This window comes from Aythya ferina (assembly GCF_964211825.1).
Source record: "Aythya ferina genome assembly, chromosome: 21".
NCBI classification, from domain to species: domain Eukaryota; kingdom Metazoa; phylum Chordata; class Aves; order Anseriformes; family Anatidae; genus Aythya; species Aythya ferina.
In genome coordinates this window covers 5,558,456-5,584,702 of record NC_140319.1, presented here as the reverse complement: position 1 = coordinate 5,584,702, position 26,247 = coordinate 5,558,456, and the positions used below count along the sequence as shown (strand labels likewise).

At 61.1% G+C, this 26,247-nt stretch overlaps 1 protein-coding gene across 6 annotated transcripts in view; it reads left to right on the top strand.

The window, feature by feature from the left end:
* Positions 1-26,247, top strand: part of AGRN (agrin) — a 75,063-nt gene that overhangs the window by 20,365 nt on the left and 28,451 nt on the right. For 3 of the 6 annotated variants that reach the window (XM_084494992.1, XM_084494991.1, XM_084494990.1), the window contains exons 3-7: positions 9,248-9,268; positions 16,226-16,273; positions 23,913-24,128; positions 25,031-25,255; positions 25,948-26,172. In XM_084494992.1, coding sequence (XP_084351118.1) covers positions 9,248-9,268; positions 16,226-16,273; positions 23,913-24,128; positions 25,031-25,255; positions 25,948-26,172 — 735 coding nt within the window. Of the gene's footprint in view, positions 1-9,247; positions 9,269-14,596; positions 15,318-16,225; positions 16,274-23,912; positions 24,129-25,030; positions 25,256-25,947; positions 26,173-26,247 lie in introns of those variants that run through there. The other 3 variants (XM_084494994.1, XM_084494993.1, XM_084494995.1) reach the window with 2 other exon arrangements.

Genomic DNA, 26,247 nt, shown 5'->3' with positions numbered 1-26,247 from the left:
GCTCCTGCTTCCCCAGCAGGGTCTGGTGCCTCTTCACACATATCCCAGGCACCTTTTGCCCTGCTTTCCCCGGGGGCTTTTCCCTCCAGCAGCCGTGGTGGCCGGGGCCCTACCCTGTGATGCCCTCGCTGCCACGCTCCTCCCCGGGGCCAACCCGGCCCCGATATTTCTACGGGACCGGGGTTGAAAGGAGCTGGCACCCGCTCGAAGCCTGCCCGAGATGAAAGGCTTTCCCTTGGCAGGAAATCTTGCCCGGCTTAACATTTTAACACGCTGCATTTCGGCTGGGGAGCGGGGCTGGAGGCTGGCCGCCGTGCCGCCGAGCGCTTCGAGGGCTCGTGGGCGTCGCGCTGGATGCCGCTCGCGTTCGGGGTGGGAATCGATTTGCTCCGTGTTGTGGGGTTTGGGTCAGAGGGACAGGCTTAGGATTCGACTCCTGAGTGCCCTGCAGGGGTTTGGGGTTGGCTTCAGGCCGGTGCCAGCTCTGCAGTCCCAGCTAACGGCAGCCCTGCTCAGACAGATGGTGGGACCGCGCTCCGGGGGTGTCCAAACCCAGGAATAATTGTTTGCAGGCAGAACGCTGCCTACGTGGGAATCCACACTTGAAACCCGCTGGAAGTTCGCTCAGGCGGAGCGTGGGACAGCGGGCAGCAACGCAGGGATGTGCACGGGGGGCTGCCTCCCCCAGCAAGGGGCCGGCGGGGCGGCTGAAGAAGAGAAGAGGCTGGAGAAGGGGGAGAAACGAGGGAATTACCTGGTGCTGAGCAAGCCGTGGAGTCCTGCCAGCCCGCTGGGCAGCATCCTCCAGCTCCCAAGAGCTGCTACAGGGAGGCAGGAGCCCCAGTTTGTGATGCTTTGGGGCAGCAGCTCGCTGCTCCTGGTGCGCCCTGTGCAGACCCCGGCTCCGGAGCCCCTCGGGGACGCGGCGGTGGCTGCGTGCCCTGCCCTGGCGGGGCGGCACGGGGGCACATTCCTCTGCCCTGACTTCAAAGCTTGTTGCTGCGTATACAGAGCCAGCCGCCTTGGCAACCCTGGCGGGCTGGAGCAGTGGCAGCAGCTGCCTTGCTCCCTGGCTCTGCCGGGCTCTCGCTGCCCTTTGGGCCGGGAGAAGTGCCCGTGTCCTCCACGGAGAGGAGCCAGGGTACGTGCTGGGGGCACGGGCTCCTCTTTCTGCTCGCCTGCTGCTCCCAAACCCCTTTGTTTCTGCTTGTGCCTCAAATCTGTGCTGTGCCCTGCTCTGAATTTTGGTGCCCGGCTGTCCCCGTGGTGAGACATCTCGGAGCATCCTCAGAGCAGCCCCTCTGGTTCCTCACCGTGGTTTCTGCCCTGGTTTAAGCCAAGCAGTCTCTGGGGAGCACTAGAGGGAGGGCTGGGACACCCTGAGCGCTGCTGGAGCTTTTGGGGCTTTTCCAGCCCTGGCTGCTCGCCCAGCTCTGTCTGAACCATCCAGGTGACTTCAGCTGCACGGCCCCGTCCCCACGCTGGGCGCATTGCTGCAGCCCAATTAGGAGATTAAAGCATGCCATTAGGAAATGAGGCTGCTGCGGCATGGGCCAGAGCCGATTTCTGGCTTCCAGCTCCTCCAGCTGGTTGTGGGGCTGATCCACCCTCGGATCCCCCGAGCTTTGTGCACCCGATCCCCGTTGCCGTAATTGCGCTTCCCCCTTGGCGAATTTTGGGGCACATCGGCAGGGCAGGGGAGGCTGCCTGTCTGCTCGCTGGTTCCTCCTGCCTGCCAAGTCCCCGTGTCAGGCCCTGCCTGCTGAGCTGCAGGGTGCCTGGCTCCAGCACGGAGCTCTGGGGCTTGTGGAAATGTGGTGAGAGGGGAGCCAACAGTTCGGAGAAATTGGAGGAGGAGGAGGATGGTGAGCACCTCCTCGCCTTGTGCGCCCTCTTGGCGCCGTGTCCTGCACCCTTGGCGATGCTGCTCCATCCTGGAGAGCCCCAGATAAATTTAATTTGGATGTTTCTTGAGCAGATGGGTACTTTTCCCTTGAGGTGTGTGACCCTTTTCCACGCTGCAGGGCCACCACACCTCCTCCTGCCACCACATCTGTTATTTCCATGGGTATTCTGGGCATCCCTTTCCTGCTCTGCTTGGGCATCTCCCCTCGGCGGGGAAAGGCAGGCACTCAGACCCTTGCCAGCAGCCTGGCAAGGAGCAGGATCAGCCCAGCAATAATGGATTTGGCTGCTGGGAGCTTTGGGGTTGAGGAGGGAGCCAGAACCAACCCTCATCCCCAGGGAGGAGCGCAGCAGCCCGGCTCCTTGTGGTGATCCTATGGGGCGCTTTGCCGCGGTCTCACCAACTGCTTTTGCTCTTTTTTCTCTTGCATGTGCTGTCCTCTCCCCCTGCGGCTTCTGGATTATTCATTACTAGGTAAGAGCAGCGTTTCTCTCCTTTCTTGAGCCGCGGGGTTGGGCAGAGGGGGGAGCCGGGACACACAAGGATGCTTTGTGTGACGGGAACGTGCGCTCCCAGCACGGGCGCGTGGGAGGTTTGTTCCTCGGAGCAGCCTGTTCTGGGCAGCAGCTAGCCCAGCGGTGGGCGTTTTGCCCCAAGGGTTTTCCCGGCGTGGAAAGCTCTCCTGTGCAGGTGGCGGGCTGAGCAGCACGGGGAGGGTTTGTCCCCTGCCCCTAAAAAAAAAAATATACAAAAACCCTTTATCCATTTTTTTCTTGTCGTTGGAGGAGCGTGAATGGGAAATTTGGGGTTTGTGGAGGTTTTGGGGGGGGGTTGTCCATCAGTTCCAGTTGCACCAGTTGGTGGTGATGATTTCCATCCCTGTAGGGTGACAGGGCTGGCTCCTCCTGGTGCTCCCACGTTCCCACTGCATGGCTGGGACCCACACCCGTGTGGATGCGCTGAACCTTTCCTCTCCGTTCACCTTAATAGGAGATACAAAACCAGGAATTTTTACTTTTTATAGCTGTGTATATATGGTGGCCTTCCCAAAAATGCTGCAGGACCCCAGAAGAAGGCCCCAGCTGGTCTTCGTGGCCCTCCCACGGGCAGAAATGATGTGGAGCCCCCTGGGCTTGGCAGAGGAGAGGAGCTGCTGGGGGCACTGGGGCCGTGAGCTGGGAGCGGGGATGGGTGCCAAGGGGAGGAAGGGGGCGGCTCAGGGCTGGAGGAAAGCACGAGGTTAATGGCCAGTTCCTTCCCAGAAGCCAAATCCACATGGGTTTGGAAAAAAAAATCAATAGGGTTTACAGAAGCTGCTGAAAATCCTCAGGGTCAGGCGGTCAAGTGGGGGGAAACTGGGAGAGCGCCGGCGGTCGTAACCCCAAACTGGGAGCAGCGCCGGCAGAAAAGAGCAAAAAAAAAATCCAGCAGAAGAAAAACCCTACAGGTGGAATATCCTCGGCATAAAGCCTCTTTATTTTTATTTTATCTCGTCTCTGCTGCTCTCCCCAGCTGTGTTTTAGGCTGTCTGATGGCCTACCCAAGGGCCACCCCTGCTGCTGCGCAAGGCGTTCTCAGGAGGGGCCTTTTTGAAGAGCAAACGGCACTCTTGCCACTTAAAAAATACATTTTTCTGCAAGTGCTGCTCCTCGTCTCGGGCTCTGGGGTCGCTTTCTCCGTGCCTAACTCGACGTGACAGTCCCTGCTACGAAGGAGCTGGGCTGGGGTTAATGGTTCGAGCTGGTTTCGCTCTGCTCCTGTGGGGTGCTGGGCTGGGAGCGGAAAAATTGAGCCCAAAGCAGCTGGAGGAGAGAGGGTTAATGCAGGATTTGTGCCCGAATCGGGAGGGAGCAGCGAAGGGATGTTATTTGGGGGTCTCTATTAAACGATTAGGAGTGAGTTTTCTTCAGCCAGGGAGAACAGAGTTAACTGCTGTGAATGGAGGCAGCTGCCTCTGCTGTCTGCCCTACGCGGGGCTCTGGCAATGACAATTCTCCGAAGGGAAAGGGAATGAATTTTAATGAAATCTTGAAAGACTTTAAATTTTCATGTTAACTTCAATTATTCAGGACAGCCGAAAAGCAACTTTAAAGCTTCAGGAAGAGAGAAAAAAAATAAATAAAAAGGCAGGTGGGGGGGTTGGAAATAAGAGGCCAGTTTGATATATATTTTTTCAGATTAATTGATTTGCGTTTTGTTCCACCGCGGTGAGCCGCGGATGTTTTAAAGCCGCTGGTGTCACTTATTGCACCTGACAGCAGTGCAGGGGAGGAAGAGGATGAATTCTGTACTGCCTAGGGCTTGGTGGAGCCATAAAACCCCCCCGTGGGGCACGGTGCTGGGCTGCCGGGGCCGTGGTGGGCATCGCACCCGCTGGGGAGCTCGTGGGGTGGAGGGCTGGTGGCTGTGATGCTCTGTGCCATGGGGGGGGGGCTTTTTCCACCCTATCCAGCCAAAATCCCTCTGCACGGATGGCCCCGTGCAGCCAAACAGATCCCAAAAGGGGATCCCCGGCTCCCCGTGCCCAAAGGGGTCCCTGGTTCTCCATCCCAAAAGGGGATCCCTGGCTCCCCGTCCCCAAAGGGGTCCCCGGCTCCTCATCCCAAAGGGGTCCCCGGCTCCCCGTCCCCAAAGGGGTCCTGCTGGTGCACCTCACGCTCTGGTGGGCGCACTGCTTTGGGTTCCCCGATGCCCAGAGCATCCTCGGCGCCCCGTGCGCTGCTCTCGTGGCGCAGGGGATGCCGAGCAGCTGTGCCCGCGGTGCCGCCGGCGCTTTGAACAAGCGGCTTTTTTTCTTTTCCATCCCCGTCCTCACGCCTTTCTCCCTCGCTCCTCTCGCACGGCCCAGGGCGTCTGTCTGCGTTCCTGTTTCCGATCCCCAGCAGGCTGCTGCCTTGCCTCCCTCCGAGGGTGCCCCACTGGTGCGCAGGGGCTGCGCAGCACAAACGGGGCTTTTATTCCCCGCTGCTGAGAGCTGCCAGGCCTGGCTCCCTTCCCAGAAAGCAGCCCTGCTTCAGAACATAAGCAGCTATTGTCTTGGGCGATGCGAGCTCTGCTGGAGCCGGGAGGGGAGAGGGGCTAGGGCAGGCTGAGGGGGCTGCAGAAAGGAGCCCGAGGACGAAGGGAGATTTACAGCCTCCTCGCCGCGCTCGCCTCACCCGAAATCCGGGGTGCCCGCTGCTCCTTTGGTACTCGAACGCCCGAGGGATGTTTGCTTCTCTTTTTCTCCAGCAAAGAGCAGGTCCTTTGTCTTGCACGGGCTGGAAAAGGAGGAAGAGGAGTCCTGCAGCGAGGTGTTCCCGCTGAGCCTCCCCTGCTTGGGGCTGTAGGGTCAGGGTGCTGGGACGGGGCGGGTGCCCCCCATCCGTTCCCCAAACGCCTCGCTGCTGGTTTGTCGGATGCGTGGCATCCTCTGCGCAGCTTCGTGTCCTCGTGGCTTGTTCTCGCTGGGATGCAGCTGGCGGGGTGGTTTTGTTGTGGGGTTAGAGAGGGAAGGGGCTGGGAGCGGGGTGCCTCACCCCTTGGGTCTCCTGCCCCACCGCGGGGAGCAGAAGCAGCTCTGCGCTCCGGTGCGAGGTCCTGATGGAGCTTCATTACCTCCTTTGCCTTTGTTTTGCTGTGTGTTCGGCCCTGCCATCCAGGGAAAAATCACTCCAGGGGTAGATTTAGGCACAGGGATGGTTGGGTAAGGGATGAAGAAGGTCCTGGCCGGCTCCTCATCAGGAGGCTGCCGCTGGAACCCTTGGCTGTGCCGAGCAGGGGTTGGGATGCTCAGTTTTTTCAGCCTAATCCGCTGCAGCAGCGATCCTCTGCCGCCAGCCCGGCCTGAGTAAACTTTCCCTGGCTTCAATAAAAATGTTAGTGTAAACGAGGCTCTGCCCTCGGGTTTTTTTTTTTTTTTTAATTCCTTTTCCTTTCCTCCCCCCACCAGCGCGTCCCAGTGCCCGGCGCGCGGCAGCTCCTTAAAAGTGTGTTTGGTGGCGGCACGGAGGGGAAACCTCAAATCCTCGCAAAGCAATTACTGCTAATGAGACACTTCCTACACAGCTGGTTTCAATTCTGGCTCTGTTTTGGGGACTGTTCTTCCAGCTCGGCAGCGGAGGAAGGTGGGAAAATCCCCGCCGCCTCCCCTCCCCGCTGCACCCTCCTCCCAAGGTGCCACTTGGGCACCTCGTTAGTCCCCATCCGAGGGGAGACAATTAACCGAGGCAATTAACACACCTCTCCAGTGAGGCCGAATCACAGCAGCAGCAGCAGTTATTGGCTGCTGATCGCATGCCAATTGATTGATTTGGGTGTTTTTTCTTTTTTTTTTTGAGAGGGAGAGCGTCGTGTGTTTAATTAGTGTGTAATTTCCAAGAGCGAGGCCAGCTGGATGCCCCAGACTTAGGGAAATTTCTGCATTAACCAAAAAAAACCCACCAAAGATAAATTTTATTTTATTTTTTTGAGCACGAACTTGCTTGGGTTTCATTCCTTTGTGTAGGGATTTGATGTGCAACCGTTGGAAACTGTCCTTGCTGTTCGCTCTGCCGGTGGCACCTCTCCTGCCGTGTCCCTGCCCCGGGGCTGCTGCCGCCTCTCCGTGGGACCTGGGCACCAGGAGCTCCTCCAGAGCTCCCACGCCGGCCTTACAGGGATGGGGAAAACCCAAGTGAAAGGGCTTCATCTCCACTTACTGACCATTCAAATCGGGTCTTTGTTCGCATGCAGATTTGTGGGGATCCGGGGCCCCTCTGGCTGCTGGTTTTGGCAGCCAAGTGCCTTGTTATCTCGGCGCAGAGCGCGGCCTTGGAGCAGGATACAGAGGAACAGTAGGGAGGGTCAGGGAGAGAGGGATTTCAGGAAGTCTGTGTTGCTTTTATGCGCTGAACAGCGGGAAGGTGGCGTGGGAACCCTTGGCTGGTTTCCTTGGGAATGAGGCAGCGCGACGCGGGGCTCCCCGGCGGCCTTATCGGGGCGCAAAGCAAACATCACCGCCTCGCTTTCTTGGGATCTGCAGGTCCCTCCTGGCTGGGAGGATCCCTCCAGCCCCGCTCCCTGCCACCTGCAGGTGGTGGGACTTGGCTCTCCCCAGCGATATCCGTGCCCCCCCTCGCCATTCCCGGGCACGCAGGGCGCTTAGGGTGAAGGAAGGGGCACCCAAAAACCCCTCTGCCGTGGGCAGAGCCCCGGGGTTGAGTCCTTATTCAACTTGGGGGTCCTTCTGCAGGGTCAGCTGCGCTTCAGGTGCAGGGTTTTCCCCGAGGACATCCCCTCGGTGAGCCCCCGAGCATCTCCCCGTGCGCTCAGCTGAAGGGCAGAGCGGTCTGGCTGCACGTGGGGGTGCGGCGGTGCCGAAACCCTGTGCCAAAACAGTTTGCAGGGGATGGAGGGGAAGGGCCAGCACGTGGAGGTCCTGCGTGGGGCCAGGGCAGGAGCTGGAGGCGAGCTGCTGACCCCCAGCCTCGGTGGCTTTTGGTCCTGGGGCTCAAACGTTGTGTCTGCTCCTGGCTGGGTGCCTGGGGGGGGTGACACCAGCACCACGCTGCCCTCTCCGCACCTTTGGGGCCCATCCACGTGTTTGGGATGATGAGGAAATGGTCTGGATGGGCATCCCCGAACCGAGCTGGTATTCGGTAGCTCTGCCCGCCCTGCGGGAGCTGTGTAGGGTGGCTTGGAGAGGTGCCTCTGCTTGGTGCCACGCTCCCCGAACGTGCCATTCCCCCTCGGTGGAGCTTTTCTGCAGGACTCGGCTGCGTGCCCCTGCTCCCAGCGCCTTTCTGGCTGGGAAAACCTTCCAGAGGCAAGCGCCCGACCTTGGCGCAGAGCCCTGCCGCCCTCCCATCCTTTTGGGGTCATTTAATATACAGTAAAATCAGCTCCCTGTCCCCTTCCCGATGCCGGCAGCTGCTTTGTGTAGCCGCAGCTCTGAAGCATCCCTCGTGCCTCCAGTCCTGGTGCTGCGAAGCTTCCCTGCTCGACAGAAGAGATTCCCCAGGACGTGCAGCACTTTTCCCTGCGGTGGCTGCACATCTTCCACACCGGGCACCCCTCTCCTTCCCCACGGCAAGGGCTGGATCCCCTAAAACGCAGCAGGCAGCCAGCTCTGCAGCATTCCCCGCCAGGCGCAGCCCGTCCCCATCCACACCAGAGCTGGCCGTGGGGCCTCGGCTCTCATTTCTGCCTTTTTTTTTTTTCTTTTTTAAATAATAAATGAAAATCCCAAAATAACCGCGCCGCGCTGGGATATTTTTAAGCTTTTTTTTTTTTTTTTTTTTTTTTTTCCCTCTTCCTTTCTTCCCCGCATCTCCCAGCGGCTGGGAGCCGAGCGGGCTCCCCGTTGCCAGCGGAGAAGGCTGCACGTCACTTCCTTGGCACGGGGCCGTCCCCAGCCCTCAATGCTCACTTTGTTTTCCCCTCCAGCGCCTCGGCGAGCCGTCAGGGCTCCTCGCAGGGTCACGTTACCCGTGTCCCACAGCCCATTGTGGGAGCTGCTGCTGCCGGCGGAGCTTTGGGGAGGGCTCCGCGCCCCTCGGGTCGGGTATCAGGCGGTGGGCGAGGCTCTGCTCCAGCCCCATCCTCACTATTATTTGCTCTGTGCCCCAATATTTTCATTTTTTCCTCCTCTTGGGGATGCCACCTCCATCCCCTGCATCCCAGCTATGCTCCCTATGGGGCTCTGCATCCTTATCCAGCAGGTGATGAGAGCCTGGGCTGAGCAAAGCGCCACGACCTCCAGACCTTGCCCTGCTCTGATCCTTGTGGGTCCCTTCCAGCTTGGGATATTCTCTGATTTGTTTTTTTTTTTCACCGTGTTTGGGACCTTGTTTTGTCTTGTGCTTTGGTTTCCTGGCCTTCAACGAGCAGCTGAGGCTCAGGTGTGATGCGTTTGGGCAGGAGGCATCGAGCTGCTGAAGGATGAGCTCCTTCCAACCCCATGAGAAGCAAATGAGCCTCGGTAGGGGCAGGCATGGGGCAGCTGGCGTGGCTGTGGCTCGCTCCAGGCTGAAAGTTTCCAAAGCAGGAGCCTGATTTCGGAAAAATCTGACGCTGACAGCACGCACGGGTTGATGCTTGCTGGCTTTGGGGGCTCGCTACCTTCTGCAGGGCGTCCTCTAGCTGCCTTTGTAGCATTCCCCATGGATCAAGGGACAGAACAGAGGGGTTTTGGCCAGGGCAGAGGGTTTTCTTGTTGTTTGCATGTGGTCGGTGCTGGGGACGGGGACTCCCTGGCAGGGATGTGGGGGTTGGAGCTGGAGAAGGGGACCCGGGGGGGCTGGAGAGCGTCGGGCGGCTGCCTGTTGTCCTGTTCTAACCGCTGTGTTCTCTCCTTTTTCTCCTCCCCCCTGCTTTCTAAAGAACATAGGAAGCTTCTCGCTGGTAAGTGGTGGTGTGTCACATAAAAAAAAAAATAAAAATCCCATTTATTTTTTTTTCCATCCACCATCAAACTCACCGGCTAGTGCCTCTCATGTTTCCATCCCCGCGGGATGTGCCGGAGCAATAGGAACCCTTCTGGGGAGGGTGGGCGCTCACCCCGGAGGGAGCTATTGCTTTTAGATCACAGTTTGAGGAGCTGAAGCCTTGCCCCCGAAGCCTTCCTACCCCTTCCTACCCCCTTGCCCAGCCCGATGTTGTTCCCTGGGCTCCATTGGCTTGCCGCTGACCTCGCCAAAAGCAAACGCTGCGTCCCCGGGGGGGCTGAGAAACTGTGATCTAAGCACGGCCACCTCTCACCTAGCGCTTCTCTCATGCCCTGCTCCATCTCTTCTCACCGTCACCACCTTCCCGGGTCGGCTGGGGGAAAGGAAAGCCGATCCTTTGGCTCCTGGTGCCCCAGGAGCTGGGAGCGGAGCGCAGGGCGTGCGGCGTGGCTGCGTGCCGCTGCTTGGGTGCCTGCTCCCGGGGATCCCTGGGGCTGGGAACGCCGACCTCCTCGTGGCCTGGAGGCCGGCTGTGTTGTTGTGGGGCTGAGAGGGTGGGAGGAAGGCTCTGGGGACGTGGATGGGGCCAGCAGCCTGCTTGCTGCGTGCCCGAGCCTGCCGGGCGCACGGAGCCGCGCGGCGTTGGGGTGGGACGTGGGGTGGCAGGGACGTGAGCAGCTCAGCCTTGGTGGGGGGCACCGAGGAAGGGTTTTAAGGCGTTTCTGCTCCTTTTTCTCCCCGTTCTCTGCCCCTGGTTACGTGTGATGTGTGGGCTGTGCCGTGCAGAGCCGGAGGTGTGCGTTCGGGGGCTCGCTTGGAAACGTGCCCCTTGTTGTAAAAGGCACCGAGGGGACACAAAAAGTTTTCCTGCAAGCCGCCTGCACCCTGCGCCTCTCTGGGTGCGGAGCGGTGAGGAGAGATGCTAGCCAAGCCGACAGCATCCCCTGCTGGTTCTCAGAGCTGTGGGATGCTCGCAGCCACTGCACGCTGCTGCTCTGCCCCTATTGCTGCTCATCCCATAGCTGGGACCTGCTCCCCACAATGGGCTGGGTGCTACTCGCTGTTTGCAACCCGGTGTAAAGTTACTCAGAGCTCTATGTGTCTGACAGCACGCGGGCTGGGTGCTGCTGGCTTTTATCCCTGCGTAACAGAGGGGAAAAAGGGTTCCTGGGGTCCCCCTCGTGTGTGCCCACCACAAACCCAAGCCCCCACGCGGGATTTGTGCTGCTCGGAGGACGAGGGGCTGCTCCTTTGGGGGGTTTGGGGGCTTCCTGTGCCTTCCCAATCCACTCGGAGCCTCCTGAGGGTGTGTGTGAGCCAACACGCAGCTGGGCCTGCATCCCTCCTCCTTTAAAATCCAGCCAGTGCTGCTTTTTTGGGGTGAAAAAACCTGCCCGAAGCGTGCCCCCAGCCGAGGGATGTCCCCCGCTGCCTGGAAGCACTCGGTGGCAGCTGGCTCCTCTGCGGGGAGGTGACCAGAGTGCCAGCGCTACCCGCTAATTTTAGCCTCCTGGCTGTTCACTGGAGCTTGCTTTCTCCATTTTTTTATTTTATTTTATTATTTTTTTCCTGGTTATTTTCCCGTTTGCCCCACGCAGTGTCGCATCCCGGAGGATTTCGGCTCACCCGGGTCCTTCCCAGCAGCCGGGCAGGGCTCTCCCCTGGCGGATGGAGCTGATGCTGTCCTGGAAAAGCAGCAGCAGCCTCCGGCTGATGGGAATTTGGGGCAGAATGACGCTTCCAGAAGCGTTTCAATGCTGTCTGCCCCCCAGCAAGTGGAGCAGGCTTCCTTTCCTTCCCCACCTCGTGCTGCTGTGGGATCACCCCCTCCATCCTGCCCCCTTACCACATATCAATTGGGGTGTAGTGAGTGCTCCCAGCTTGGCCAGGGCTCCTTTATTCCATGCACAGCCCGAATTTAGCTGGTGAGGGCGGCAGGTGGCAGTGTGAGACTGCGAGAGGAGCTGCCTGCTGCTGGTGCCCGTGGTGCGCCGGGAGCTGGGTGCAGCTCAGGGGGGGGCTCCCAGGTCCATGTCCTTCATTAGGGTCAGGGCAGGCCCCTGTCCTCAATTAGGGTCAGGGGGCTGTAGCACCGAGCCCCATCTCCTCCCTCCCAGGACCATCCTGCTCTGCTCTGCACCCACTTCGGGGCAGCACCATGGGTGCTGGAGCCACCCTCGGGTTTCTGCGGGCACACCTCGTGTTAATTTGGTTTTTAATTGGTAAGCGAGGTCGCAGAGGCTCCATAAAACCCGTTCCCTGTTGCATACTTGAGGAGAAATGGGCTCCCTGCTTTTTTTTTGGGGGGGAGCACGGGTTAACGGAGGGGTGCGCACAGACGGATGCTCGGAGCGTGGCCGGCGGGGCTGTGACCCGCTCCCCCCCTCCCCTTTCTCCCCTTGACAGGGTTTAAAAGCTCTTTATTTCCAAGCTCTGCTCAGCAGGAGCCGAGCCGGGTCCTGCCAAGTGTTAAATGAAATAATTAAAATCCCCACTTTCTCCCCCCTCCCTCTCCCGGCTCGCCGTAATGCCGGTAATTAGCCTGGAAAACTGCAGGAGGGGACGGGGAAGGGAGAGAAGCGAGCGCCTTCCGCGGGCTCCCTCCTCCTCCTCCTCCCCAGGAGGGAGAGCGAGATGGCCCTGGAGGCACTGGGTGCTGTCAGATAAATCCCAATTAGCTCCCTGCCTAATGGGATTAGCCAGAAGGGAGCCGGGTAGGGGCTCAGCCTGGCAGGAGCCGGGGGCTTCGGTGCGGGCTCCCTGCTCTGGTGGGGAGGGACGGACTGACAGCTGTCAGCCCGAGCCCCAAACAGTGCCAGGTTTGGGGTTTTTTGGGCCAGGAGCTGGCTTTTGGGATGGAGAAGTGTGGAGGAGAAGGGAATGAAAGGGGTCCTGGTGGTGGTCTCTTCCCAAGGAACCGCAGGGTTGTGCCCCACCAGCTGCAGGTGAGCATCCTCTGGGTGCGCAGGGCAACCCGCATGGACCAGGACTGACACCCCCAGCCCTGTGCTGCCCCAAAACTGGGCTCGGAGCAGCAGGACCCTGCCCCCTCCCCAGCCCCTCCTGCAGCATTTTGGCAGCAGCTGTGACATCCTCGCCGGGAAAGCCCAGAAATGACCCCGTTAACAGCAGCAGCCTTTCCAGAGGCTGCTTGGTGACCACGCGGAGCCCTTCGGGTGCCGAACGCTTTCAGTTAGAAAGCTGGGCGGGAGGTGGGGGGGATAGGGACGAGCTCCCAGCTGATGTTGTCTCCCCTTTGTCACCCTCTCAGCTGTTTTCGTGTCTGCTCCTTGTCTTGGCTGATCTGCTATGGGTAAAAACGCAGGGGAGATGCAAACGCAGGAGATTTTGGCACCTGTGCGCACGGGAAGGATGCTGAGAGCAGCTCAGGGTGCGGCGTGGTGACCCAGGAGAAAAGAGCCAGGGCGCTCTGCCCGTTTTTTTGGGAAGGGCTCAGCCCCTTGTGTGCTGCTCCAGAAATCCCCAGGGGGGGGATTTCTCTGTAATATCCAGAGCTGCTGCGTTGCGTGGAGGAGCTCAGCCCCTTTGCTGAGGAGTACGGTCGCGGCGCTCCGGGTGCAACCTGGTGCTGCTGGGGGCTGTCCTGCCCTGCTTTTTTTTTTGCTTTTACCCCATTGCTGGACTCCAGAAACGCATCTCTTGGCCGTGCCCTCTGGTTTCCAGCCCTGTTTCTGTCCTCGGCATCCCCTTGCTGGCCGCATCCTGCCCAGGGCAGGCGGTGACCGTGCGTCCCCGTCCCAGCACCTCCTTTTTCTCGTGCTCCCTCTCCTCCACCCCACCCAGCTGGTGAGCCCAGGGTGTGCACCAGGTCCCAGCTCCTGCCGGGTCCTTACAGCCTTGGTGCTGTTCCCAAAAAACCCCCTGGGTGCTCACAGTGGGGCTGAGCCCCTGGGGGCAGCATTTTGGCCACGTGTGGTCCCCTTTATCCATCTCGGAGCATTCCAGCGCGGATAATTCCACCTCCCTGGAACACACCTCTTAAAAACGCCTGATTTTTTTTATTTTTTTATTTTTTTTTATTTTTCCCAATCCCCGTTTTTTATTCTCTGCTCCTTTGGCCACTTCGCCCAAGTCCCGCCGCCGTCCTGGGGGTCGGGCAGAGAGCGGGGAGGGGGGCGCGGGGCAGAGGCGCTGCCGGGGGAGGCATAATGAGTTTTGACAGCGCAGTCCCCGCCTCTCCCAACATCTTTAGTTCACGAATGAAAAGGCGAAGGGGGTGGGGGGAAAGAGGCGGAGGAGGGGGATTTTTTTTTTTTATTTTTTAATTTTTTTTCTCATCCCTTCCCGTGCTCTCCCTGGGGAGCAGGGCGAGGAGGACCCCGCTCCACCTCCTGCGGGGCGAGCGGCGGGATGCTCACAGGTGGCCGTGGAGCGGTGGCGGGGGGCGAGGACCCGAGCTGAGGTCCCCCCACGTCCTCCCCACCGCCTTTGTGCTCCTGCCCAGCGAGGAACCACGGGGGCAGAACGCTGCCCGCAGCCTTTGTTCGAGCCTCCTGCTCTCAACCGCGGGCACGGGCGAGGCGAGCAGCCCCGGCGTCCTTCCTCCTCGCCCTCCTCTTCTTCCTCATCCCCCCTTTGTCGGCGGCACAGCGCCGGGGAGGGACGGCTGCTCCTCTCCGGAGGGACTTGGGCTCGCAGGAGCGGAGCGAGGCGGAGAAACTTCAGGGCGTGGGGCAGGCGGGGACGCAGACTTGGCTTTTTTTTTTTGGTGTTTTTTTTTGTTTTTTTTTTTTTTTAATTCCCCTGGCTCTTTCATTGTCTGGCTCCGTGGATCGGGTCCCCGAGCTGTCACGGCGCACACCGGGCACAGGCGGCCGCTGCTCCCCCCGGCAGCGCTCGGTGCTCTCTTGATGCCCGGCTCGGTGAGGGACGGGGACCTCTCCGCCACGGACTGGCATGTCACAGCGGCGTGAGCAGGGGAGCTGGCTCGCCCCGGCCACCTGGGAGGTGACAGCAAGCAGCGTGCTCCTTGCCAGCGAGGTGACAGCCCCCGGAGGGGGACCAGCGAGGCGGTGGCCCCTTCCTGCTCGCCGGAGGGCTGGGAGGGTGCCGGAGAGCTGGCGAGGCGGCGGGGGAGAGCTGAGCGCCGGCTGCTCCGTGAGAAAGCAGAGCCCAGCGGGGATGGATTCGCAGTCACCGTGAGAGGAGCTGCAGCCTGCTGGGGTCCCCCCGAAACCCTCCCCGTGGGGTCGGGGATCGCGGGCGCGCCCACCCCGAGGAGCTGCGGCTGCAGGAGGCGCCCGGATCGCGCCCGGAGGAGCGGCGGCGGCGTCCCCAGAGCAAGCCCGGAGGCTGAGCCTCCCGTTGGGAGGACACGGAGGCGGAGAGGGGGGTCCCGTGCTGGTCCCCCTCCTACTGCTCCTTTCCCAGCCCCGCTCACAGGCAGCGGTGCGCGGGGGTGCCGCGGCGTGCCCCCCCAGCTCCCTCGTGCCACCCCGTCCCCATCCCGGCAGCGCAAGTTGAGCTCTTGGCACTTCAGCTCGGCGCTGCTCAGCCTGCTGCTGCCCCTCGGCACCCGTGGATCAACGCCCCCCCGGCTGGAGGGGGGAGGATTGCTGAGCAGGGGGGCACAGGGCTCCCTCGGGAGCGCGCTCGGAGCCGGGATGGCCAACGTGGGGCCAGCCGCCTGCTGCTGAAAGCGCCGCCGAGCCTCTTCGCCCTCCTGCTCCTGGAGGATGGGGACCTCTGGGGACGCCTGGGGCTTGCAGCTGGCAAAGAATCGGGGCCGGAGGGCGTCCGCGTGAGCCTGGTGGCTGCTCTGCCTTGGATGGGTCGCCAGCGGGTTGAGCTTTGGCCCGCGGCGTGACGGCCCAGCATGACGGCTTGCCAGTACCCCATGGCACCGGGGGCCTTGGAGCGGGACCGGCTGTACCAGCACAAGGTCTCCCTGGTGGTGCGGTACTTCATGATCCCCTGCAACATCTGCCTCATCCTCCTGGCCACCTCCACCCTGGGATTTGCCGTGCTGCTCTTCCTCAATAACTGTAGGTGTCCTGCACCCCGGCCGCGAGGGAGGGCAGGGCGAAGGGAGGGCAGGAAGGAGCAGCAGGAGGTCGGGGTGAGACGGGGGGGCTTTTTTTCCCCGTGGTTAGGCTGCTGGTTCGCTCCCTGGCGTGGCCAAACGTGTCGTGCACACCCACGTGTTGCTGGCAGCTGCTGGTGCTGCGCTGTGGCCTCGTCCTGGCACGGGCGGGTGCTCGCCCTCGGCGCCTTCGACCTCCCCGGTGCTGGCAAGCCCCCAGCACCCAGCTGGGATCTTCCAGCTTTGGGGCGCGCTGCCTGCCCGCCTGTGCGTGATGGAAAAGTGGCAAAATGGGTGGTTTTAAAAAGACCTGCCCGCAGCAGGGCGCAGGAGGTAAGGAGGGAAGCGGGTCGGTGAGGAGCCGCGCACCCTCTGCCACGACCTGGCGTTGGCACCGTGAGCGCAGCGCTCCCTCCGCGGCGTTTCAGCACCGGGTGGCAGGGTGTGTGGAGCCAGCTGCCCCCAAAAATCCCCTCTGCTTTCCCAAAAGCAGAGGGCTGGGCTGTGCCACCTTGCTCCAGCCCCATCCAGGGGATGTCTCAGCTGCTGCTGCCCCTTTCTCCCCCCGTTTCTCCCCCTCGCTGCTGTCCTTGCTCGACCCCGGCGCTGGACCACGGGGTTTGTGCTGCAGCCCTGGCCAAATGGCACCGAGGAGGGCTGCTGCCAGGGCTCCTCCTCCGATGGCAGCGGCAGGGACGGGGCTCCCGGGGCTGCTCCCTCCTTGCTGCATGTGCTCCCTGCACGGGGAGGGCGTTGTGGGGATGAAACCCCAGCCCCAAACCCACTGGAGAGCCGCGAATCGAGGCTGGGGGGAGGAGGGCGCCGTGTCCACTAACCCTACTGATTGCCCCATTCTTTTTTTCTTTGCAGACAAGCCCAATAGCTATTTTACCCAGACCCCGCCGACCCCACGAGATGGTGAGTACCCCCCTTCAGCCCGCTGGAGCTTGCTTCCCCTAGAAGCAAAGTCCTGGAGCCTCGGTGACCCAGTGATCTATTTTGCAGTCTCTGTGCCCGGCGCAGAGCAGCTGACGGTGCAGTGCTCCCTGCCCTCGCCCTCCCCGGGGATGGTTTTTTTCCCCTCGGAATAAAAAGGATGGCACAGCCCCGCTCCTCGCACTGCTGCTTGCGTGTTGCAGCAGCCCGTCCCGCAGCTGGGGAAGGGCTGGAGGAGGAGGTGGGGAGCTCCAGGTGCTCCAGCAGCTCTCTTGGTTCGTCTGCTGGGGCTGTGGGGGCTCAGGAAAGGGACCTGAGCTCTGGGGTTGTGCTGTGCTCATCCCCTCGGTGTCTTAGTGGGTTTTATGCACGTGGCCGGGCAGCCAGCCGCATCCTTCCCTGCCCCGAGACCCCTTGCAGGACACGTGGGGAGGGATGCCCACCTCGTGGGTGATGGGGACGTGGCGATTCCCTGCACACAGCAGGTCCTGGGCTGGCTGGGGAAGGGGTCGGGGTGGGTTTTGCAGGCTCGTGGTGGCACCTGAGCAGGCAGGAGTCGCCCTGCGCCAAGGGGTGTGCTTTGGAGAGCAGGGATTTCGGCGGCGCCAGCTTTTCCAGCACCAGGAGCACAGTTCCCCAGCCTTCCCATCCCCTCTTAACAGCACCAGGCAGTCCTCCAGGTGCTGACCTTGCCTGGTACGGCTCGCCAAAACCCCCCAGATCCCCGCACTCGTGGAGTTTTGCTCTCCAAGGCCGTGCTCCAAGCATGTGCTCAGCGGACGGCGCCCTGCGAGCTGTGTTTTCTTTGAAAATCGGGCTTAAAATGCCCTGCCTTCTGCTGGCAGGATCCTCAACCTCCTCTTCCCCACCCTCCCTCGTTTCATGTGCCCAGATAAGAGCCCGGCCGAGAGCTGCAGCCAATTAATAACCCGTTTGTTTCTCTCTTTCCCTTCGCCGATGGGGGCGGGGAGGGAGGCGGGGGAGAAACGGATGCGAGATAAAATGTGATTAATCTATAATTGGACCGGTGGAGACATCTGAAGCGAAAAATAAAAACGCACGTAGGTGTAACTCCTAGCTCGGGGCTCCAAAATATGAGCAGCCCGGCCCAGCCAGATGCCAGGCTCCCAAAAATCTCAGGTCCCCGGTGGAGATGGGGAAAGCGCTGCCTGGCCAGGTGAGGCGCATCCTCATGCACCTCGTGGTCCTGGGGGGCTTTTTTTTTTTGGGGTAGGGGGGCGAAGAGGTGGCCTGGTAAGGTGCTGGGGGTGTTTGTTGGGTGCTCTTTGGAGTAGCTGGGGTTGGTTGGTGCTCCTCCGTTCCCTGCACCAGGGGGAGCGGGGGCGGTGTTGGCTCAGCCGCAGCCCCCCCAAGGCTGGCTGTGGCTTTTTTGGGGTTGGGGCAGGTGCAGTGCGGGGTGGCTGCGCCCTCCTGCACCCCCCGGGGCGAGGATCTGGAGGGTGCCACCCCTGCTCCTCGTTCCTCCAGCATCTGCGAGGAGGGGCTGGAGCTCTTTCTACAGCATCCCTTGGTGTGGGGTCACGTGCAGGAGGTGCAATTCTTTCGGGAGGTTGCTCAGGGAGAGCAATTTCAGCCCCACCGTGCCCCTTGCATGGTCCTGGTCTTGGTGAGGGGTCAACCAGAGCTTTCCTCTAGCAAGCGTCCCTTGTGGAGGGCTCGCTTGGGGTGTGCCACCTTCTGCTGGCATCCGTGCACCTCTGCGGGTGCCAAGCAGATGGGGGAAAGCCTCAGGTCCCATCCTGATGGGTTTGAAAACATTGGAGAGGGCTGGACACGTTTTTCTTTTGAGCACGGATGGAGCGATGCCACCCCAACGTGCCGTGCCAGGCCAGGGGCGCAGCGCTCGACGTGGTTGCGGAGGCACCAGGAGGGGACATCCCATGGGGACGCCAGCACCGTGGGGACCCGAAACGTTTGGCGCGTCCCCCCTGAGCACCCCAAATGCGGCCGTGGCTCCTGCCTCAGCCCGGGCAGGTCGGAGCAGTGCAGGGTTGCTGTGGAGAGAGGAGAGCTGCTAAGCACAGCTCAAACAGCTGAGCGGCAGGTGAGGCGGCAGCAGCTAAGGCACCACTTTTGCTCTCTCGAGAGCATTTTCCTCTCCATTTGCAGCAAAGTTTGAGCTTTCTCCTGGGGATCAATTTGTGCTTTCACGTCAGGTGGCTTAAGCATTGGAGGAGGAGCAGATGGGGGGCACCTTCGCAGGTGCTGCCACTTCTCCCTAAATCAGCTCCTGGCTAGGATTGCAATCCCTTAAATTTACCTTGCTGCCCCCTTATTCCTGCCTGGTGTCTCCCAGGATGTGCCATTTAGTCTCGGAGCCTGGTGACCAAGAAACAACACCGTGGAGCTGCTTTTTCTTCTCTCCCCCTCGGTCTCATTGTGCCTCGCTGCCAGCTCCCCAGGTAGCGCGCACGGCCGGGCTCTGCGCTCTGCACGAGGGCGCCTTGACCTGCGAGCGCTGCTTTTATTTTATTTTTTGCAGGAGTGTGTCCCCGGGTTGGGGTGACACAGACCTGCTTTGGTGCCGGGGAGGTGTTGGCTGAGAGCAGGAGCTGTTGGTACACGTGGCCACGCGTTTTGGGGATGCTGGGGGTGCCCGCTGCTGGGCTGGGAGGGGGAAGGAGCAGCAGCGTGGGTCCAGCAAGCTGCACGCAGACCTTGCACGAGGGCTGGCCAGAGCCTGCAGCCTCAGAAAAGGGCAGCAAAGGGCAGCAAAGGGCAGCGTGCTGTGCTGGCCGGGTGGCACAGATGGGGACAGGCTTTGGACCTGCTGCTGCGGCTGGGGAGGAGCCGTCCTCCCCGCAGGCACCCAGCCGGCTGCAGCCTCCTCGCCTCTCATCTCCCTGCTTTGTAAACAGACGGTTCTGCTGGAGCAGGAGGGTGGGAGCAGCTTGTAAACACCCCTTTCTGCTCCAGCAGGAGGGTGGGAGCAGCTCGGAGCCATCCCCAGGTGTTTTCCCCTCGCCTCTCCCCTGTGCGTCCCACCGGGGTGCGCGTCGGGCTCCAGGTTTTGGTGCCGTGCAGCTCCCCGGGGGGGTTCCGTGTGCTGGGACGGGCAGGACCCCGCTGCGAGGGCTCCTCCCCAACCTCTCCCCTGTGTGCTGATGAATCCTTCCAGCTGATTTGGAGCTGCTCGGAGCCGTTCTCGCAGCGGGGCTGGTGACAGATTAATGAGGGAGCCTTTTAAGATGGTGTTGGATTCGCGAGAGCGGCTTTGATGTTTCAGATCCCGAGGAGGCGATGCTTTAACCTCCCCCCTGCCCTGCCCGCCCCCGGCACCACTTTCACCTTCCTCGCTGCCTCCAGCACGAGATTTTGCTTTCAGATCTCCCCAAAGCTCGTCCTCTCGCCGCCCCCTCCTCTCTTAATTACGGGAGCGTGCGGTCGGCTCTCCCCACCCCTCCTCTGCCCCCCGGGGCCGGGCTCTTTGCTCCAGGTGGGGAGCTGGGGCTGCAGCGCTCAGCACATGTTTTGGTGGCTCTCAAGAAGGGGAATTTCGGGTGCTGGGCTCTGAAAGGTTGGGGCTGGTGGGCACCAAGCTGCTGGGGTTCTGCCCAGGAGTGGGTTTGGAGGTGCTGAGCCCCCCAGCTGTGGTCCTGGAGGAGATGCTTGGCTTCCCAGAGCTGTCTCATATCCGGAGCTGTCCAAGCTCGCTCCTCGGTGAGCTGAGAGCATCACAGGGCTTCCCAAACGGGACACCTGCCGCTCTCCCTGCTTCTTTAGGACCTTCCCTTCTCCAAACTGGGAAACTTCGGGTGCTTTGGTGACTCGTCCTGGTGCCCACGAAGACGTGCCCAGCGCAGGGGAGCGCAGCCGTCCCCGTGCCGCCTCCCGGGGCCGTAATTAATATTGCTGGCGGGGAGAGGGGGGGGGCCCGGCGAGCAGTCGATGCGCACCAGATGAGCGGCGCGGCGGGAGCGCCAGCCTCGCCGATCTCCATGGCAACGTGTGCCGGGCTCATGCAGAATTAATGCCGGCCCTCGCCGCCCCGACACGCGCGCACCGCTCCGGCCCCGGCCTCCCTTCCCATCCCGGCACCAGCTCGGTCCTGCTTTGGGCTTGCTCCCCCCTGTCCTGTTTTTTATTTTTGTCCGTGATGTCCTCGTGCTGGCCCACGGAGGGTTTTTGCTCGCTGAGATCCCCCGGTGGGGCGTCCTCCCGTCTCCAAACGGAAGCCCCCGGGGATTTGTGGTGCATCTGCTCTCGCCCTTTGCCGTTGCGCCTGCTGCCGCCGTGCTCGTGTCGGCAGCCCCTTCAAAATGTATCCTCAGTGCCTTGTTGGAATCGCAGGGGCTGGAAAGGACCTTCAGGACCACCAAGCCCAGCCATCAGCCTGACCTACGGTGTCCCATCACCGAGCCATGTCCCTTAGTGCCACATCCCCACCTCCCCAAAATGCCCCCAGGGCTGGGGGCTCCGCCATCCCAAAGCCCTACCACCCTCCCCAGGAGGAGATTTGCTTCAGGAGCGCTGTGAACTCTTCTTGCCTGCCCCATGAAGGCAGCTTCACCTCTGCCATGTAGGCATTTGGCAACGACAGCTGGTTTGGGGACGTGGCACGTCACCAGGGTGTCCCCGCGGTGGCGCTCAGTGGGGTGCAGCCTCCTGCACCTTTGCAGGCATCACCCCGGGGATGTGAGGGGGACCTGGGGGTGCAGGAAGCAATCCCCGCACGCTGCTGCTCCGGTGTGGGTTTCTTTTTCTTCCCTGCTCAGTGGAAAAGAGCAATTTTGACATTAAAATGTTTCTCCACTTTAATAACAATAATCGTAAACGTAATGCGAACGCTCGGGGCTTATTAGGCAGAGCTCTTCACCTCGAGATCTCAAAGCACTCGACAAAGGCAGCTTGCTATTTATCCCCACTACTGGCAGCAAGTTATTTACCTACTGACATCAGGGACTTGATGATTATTATTATCCACGTCTCTTTTTTTTTTTTTTTTTTTGCAAACAGGAGAACCAAGGCGTTCCCACGGGTGGCTCTGTGTGTGCGCCCCCATCCTCCCGCTCCCCAAACCCCTCCAGGTGCCACCCCCTGCTTTGCACCGCTCAGAGCAAAGGGTAAACGCTTTGGCTGTGCCCTCTCCCCTTCCCCAATTAACCAGCAGATGGAAAAACCCCTCATTTTCCTCCGTGCATCCCAGCTGAGCTCTGAGCTGAGCTCCAACCCCCTCCTCCTTCGCGCCCTGTCCTCCCGCGGGCACCACGCTGCTTGGCTCAGCCTGCCTTATTTGTCCCAAACACCTTCTGCTCTCCCACTCCTCTTCAGCAGGTGCACCTCTTATGATTGTTATTACGGTTATTGTTGTTATTGCTTATTATCCTATTTCTGCTCCGGTGCTGCTCGGAGATGGAGCGGGGCTTGGCTGCCGTTCGGCGCGGTTGCAGCGAGCCAAGCCCTGCCTTTTGTTCCGCCCGGCTGAGCGGTGCACAGACACCTCACTGGGGCTGCTCCTCGAGAGCTTCGAGGTGCCTGGAAGGAGGAAAACCCCTCTCAATCCCAACCTCCCACCCCACGGAAGGGGATTTGAGGCGTTTGGGTTTATTCGGGGCAGTTCTGAGCTCGCGCCACCCGAGCGCATCGCGGTGTTGGGTGGGCGAGCTTTAAAAATCTCCTGCTGGGAACGAGCAGGCTCCCTCAGCGGAGGCATTGGTGGCGATTAGAAGGGAAAGAAACCCGAACAGCCAATTTGCCCATCACGATTTGTTTCTGGTTTGAAGCATTTGTGTGTGTCTTGCTTTGTTTCTCGGCCCGAGGACGGAAAATCAGCGATGCGGGGTCCCCATCCGCAGCGTGCTCCAGTGCTTGGCCCCGCTGCGCCCCACCCTGTGCTACCCTGGTGGCTTTGGGGACACCCAGAGCTTTGTCCCCGAGCACTGTGTGCCTGGCAGCCCGTGGTGTGTGGTGATGGAGCTCACGGGAATGGGAATTACCTCCCTCTTAGGGCCGGGAGGTGAATAAATGCCCTTTATCACCTCTTTGGTTTGTATGTTGGGAACGTGGTTCCAGGTGGAGGAGCAGGCAGAGACCTCGTTTCTGATAAACCATCCGCTTTCCTTCTGTGACCTGGCCCCATTGACTTTGTGGCCTTTTTGTCTTTCACCACTGCTTTTATCACTTCAAACCAAGCCCTTAAATACGCATGGGCGACCCAAGTACAACGCGGATCGCTCTAAGAGTTTGGCTCCAAATCCAAATTAACAACCCCCAAAGGTCCTTCGGAGAAGGGTTGAGACCATTGGCAGGGGTTTAACCCCTCCAGAAGTCCCGTCTGACGGGGACACCTCACTGCTGGCACGGTGGGGACAGAGGGAGAAGTGAGAGGGATGTGCGAGCTGTGCCACCTCCTTGAAAATTTTGGGCACCCTTCCCTTCTGGTTTTCCTGGTCTGTCTGCGTGATGCTGGAGCTGGCGCAACCCGAAGGGCCGGGCAGAGCACCCATGGGCTCCTGTTGTGTTTTTAACCCTGCTCCATCTCTCCGGGACAGCACCGCGGTGCAAAGCAGGTGGGGGGTTGCAGATACTGGTGGGCACTGCTCCTTTGGGGGCAGAAATTGAGGTACGGTGCGGGAAGGCACTGCCCATGGGGCGGTTTGATGTCCCTGGGCACATCTTCAGGCCCTCCAGCTGCCCTCCAGCTCCTCATCAGGGTACAACAAAGGTTGGTCACTCTCCTGCTCCATGGGGACAGGATGGGTCCTGCTGCTCGCATCCCTCCCTGTCCTCCCCGGCACCTCCAGAGCTCAGAGCTCAACAGGCTTATCTCTATTAAAAAAAAACAAAACACAGAAGGGAGAGAGAAAGAGCAGCAATGGCAAGAGCGGGAGAGACTATCCAGAGCGCTTCATAAAAATGATAAATTGCTTTTAGATATTGGGCAGGAGAGAAAGAGAGTTCTTCTTTATTTGATGATATTAGTCTCTTAGTGGCGCATTGTTGCTGTGCATATGAGCTCAAAATCTCAAGGCGGTCGAAGGCAAATGCCCGGGAATTGAAGTGTAAATGAGCCACTGTCGGGCTCGTTTTATTTTGCCTTTTACGACTCCTGGTTCTGCCATTATGTAGGTCAGGCTCCATCTCCAACGCAGGCTGTGCGCGGGGTGCGCGGCGCTGGCACAGGCTCGGGTGTCTCTTGCTCCCGGTCTCACCTGCCCCAGCTGGGTTTGGGGACACCCATCCCCTCCCTCCCCCGAGCGTAAAAACGCCGTTCCCTGCTGCATTTGCAATTCAGATGCTGAACTGGTCTGCGCTGGCTGCTCTGATTAGCGGAGGTGATAAGAGATCCGTGCGGCTCCTCTCCGAGACACTCCAGCCACGGGCTCGTGCTGCTTTGCATAAACAGCACCAAATAAAGCAGCGTGTGCAGGGCGACGCGTCCCACACGAGGATATTTCCCTTTCCATCCCTTGACGTCCCTTTTTCCCCCTGGGTGTCAACGAGGGGACAGCTGGAGATGGCACCCCCCTCCCCGCCCTGCGCCCGGAGCATCCTCTGCCATCCCCAACCTGGTCCCCGGTGAGCTGCAGCCCCCCGAGCCGGGCTCTGCCCCACGTCTCGGGCGTGCTGTGCCTCAGGGGTCCCCCGTCTGTGTCCCCAGCCTGCCGAGGGATGCTGTGCGGGTTCGGGGCGGTGTGCGAGAGGAGCCCCACCGACCCCTCCCAGGCCTCCTGCGTCTGCAAGAAGACCGCCTGCCCCGTGGTGGTGGCTCCCGTCTGCGGCTCCGACTACTCCACCTACAGCAACGAGTGCGAGCTGGAGAAAGCCCAGTGCAACCAGCAGAGGCGCATCAAGGTCATCAGCAAGGGACCCTGCGGTGAGCACCGCGCCGGGGCTGGGGCCAGGAGGCGAGGGGGGTGCCGGGTCGGCGATGCTTCCCACCCCACGGCCGTGCTCCGGTGCTGGGGATGCTCTTGGGTGGCTGGGCACGGACCCGTGGGGAAAAGCTGAGGAGAGAAACACCAGCAGGGTGCAAGAAGCAGGCACGGTGACGTCCCGGGGGTGTTCTGGAGATGGAGACCCGCTGGGAGCAGCCCCCTCGCAGCCTGCTCAGCCTCCCCGCCGCGCCTCACCCCTGCGGCGGCGTGCGCACGGGCTGGGTGGGCTGATAAAAGCCCTTCCCCTGGCTGGCATTCAGCAGCTGGGAGCAGAGAGCTGTGTAAATGAGACCCCGGCCTCCTCGTCTGCGAGTAAATTAACTTGACCTTTCTCGCACGCGGCACGCGCTTGGCTTGCAAGAAATCCGCACCCGGCCCCCCTGCCGGGGCGCTGGGTAGAGGAGGGGAGAGCGCCGGGTGATTTATTTAAAATCATCATCGTGAAAAAGTGATGAATTTAAAAAAAAAATAAAAAAAAAAGGAGCTGGCAAACAAACTCTGGCAATCCCCTGGCGGGGAGGAAATTGCTCCTTAAGCTCTTCCTCTAATTACGGCTTGCGGAGGTGCCTCGAGGACCCTCGTGCAGGAGCAGGAGGCTCTCGGGGCTCGTGGAGGGCGAGGGGCTGGCGGTGAGGGGGTTTGGGGGTGCAGCGAGCAGGGGCTGAGCTCCCCGTCCCTGCTTGCTGCGGGTTCCCCATCCTCATCCCCGGGGTGGATGCCGCAGCTCCGGGGCTGGGTGCTCGCTCCAGCATCCCCCCAGGATCCAAGCGGAGGACGCTCGGGGTTTTGGAGGCAGCTGTCGGGGAAACGCCGGCGATGCTCACCCCCTGTCCTCCCCCAGGCTCCAAGGACCCCTGCGCCGAGGTGACGTGCAGCTTCGGCAGCACGTGCGTGCGCTCGGCCGACGGCCAGGGGGCCAAGTGCGTCTGCCCCGCGTCCTGCAGCGGCGTGGCCGAGAGCCTCGTCTGCGGCAGCGACGGCAAGGACTACCGCAGCGAGTGCGACCTCAACAAGCACGCCTGCGACAAGCAGGAGAACGTCTTCAAGAAGTTTGACGGAGCCTGCGGTGAGTCCCCAGCCCCCGGTGGGCATCACGTATTTCTTTTTTTGTGTGTGTGCGCCAGGAGAAGTTGAGGCATGGTCCTAGGGGGGGAAATCCGGCGGTGCTGCCGCTCCGAGGATGCTGCTTCCTCTTTGTCTGGCGATGGGTGCTGCTAATTAAAAGCAACCGTGCTCGTTAGGGAAGCCGTGAGATCACCAGGAAACGTGCCAGGCCCCGTTTGTCCCCGGGGGAAGGCGTGGAAGTGTTTTTGGGCAGGCTGCAGAGCTGAAATCAATTGCTCAGCCCCACGTAGGGCGACGGGGTGCGAGTGGGAGGCGGGATGGGGCTGGTGGCACCCTGGGTGCTCCTGGTTTCTGGGGTAAGAGGGGAGGCTCGGAGCATCACGGCTCCTTTCAGCTCCTCAGGGATTAAATTCAGGGATTTCATAGAACAGGATTAAAATGTTGGAAACGCTCAAAAATTAAACAGCTCATCCCATCCGTGGTCACCTCGGGTAGGGTGCGTGTCCCCAGTGAGCGGCTCTGAGTGACACGAGCCCCCAAGACGTGGGTCCTAAGGGGGAGACCGGCACCCTGAACCCCAAGGTGGACACCCAGGGGTGCGTGGGGGCTGGGGGGACTTTTTGGAAGCACCTCCTTGGGCAGGATTCGAGCGTGCCTGACCTCCTCCTCCTCCTCCTCCTCCTCTCCGTGCAGATCCCTGCAAGGGCATCCTCAACGACATGAACCGCGTGTGCTGGGTGAACCCCCGCACCCGGAGAGCCGAGCTGCTCCCCCGCCCCGAAAACTGCCCCCCGAAACGGGAGCCGGTGTGCGGGGACGACGGGGTGACGTACGACAACGAGTGCGTGATGGGGCGCTCGGGGGCCCTGCGGGGGCTGGAGATCCAGAAGGTGCGATCGGGGCAGTGCCAGCAGCAGGGTGAGTAACCCCAACCCCTTGGGGGGGGGACGGGAACACTCACCCTCCACCCACCTCCCCGCGCTCCCCATCCTC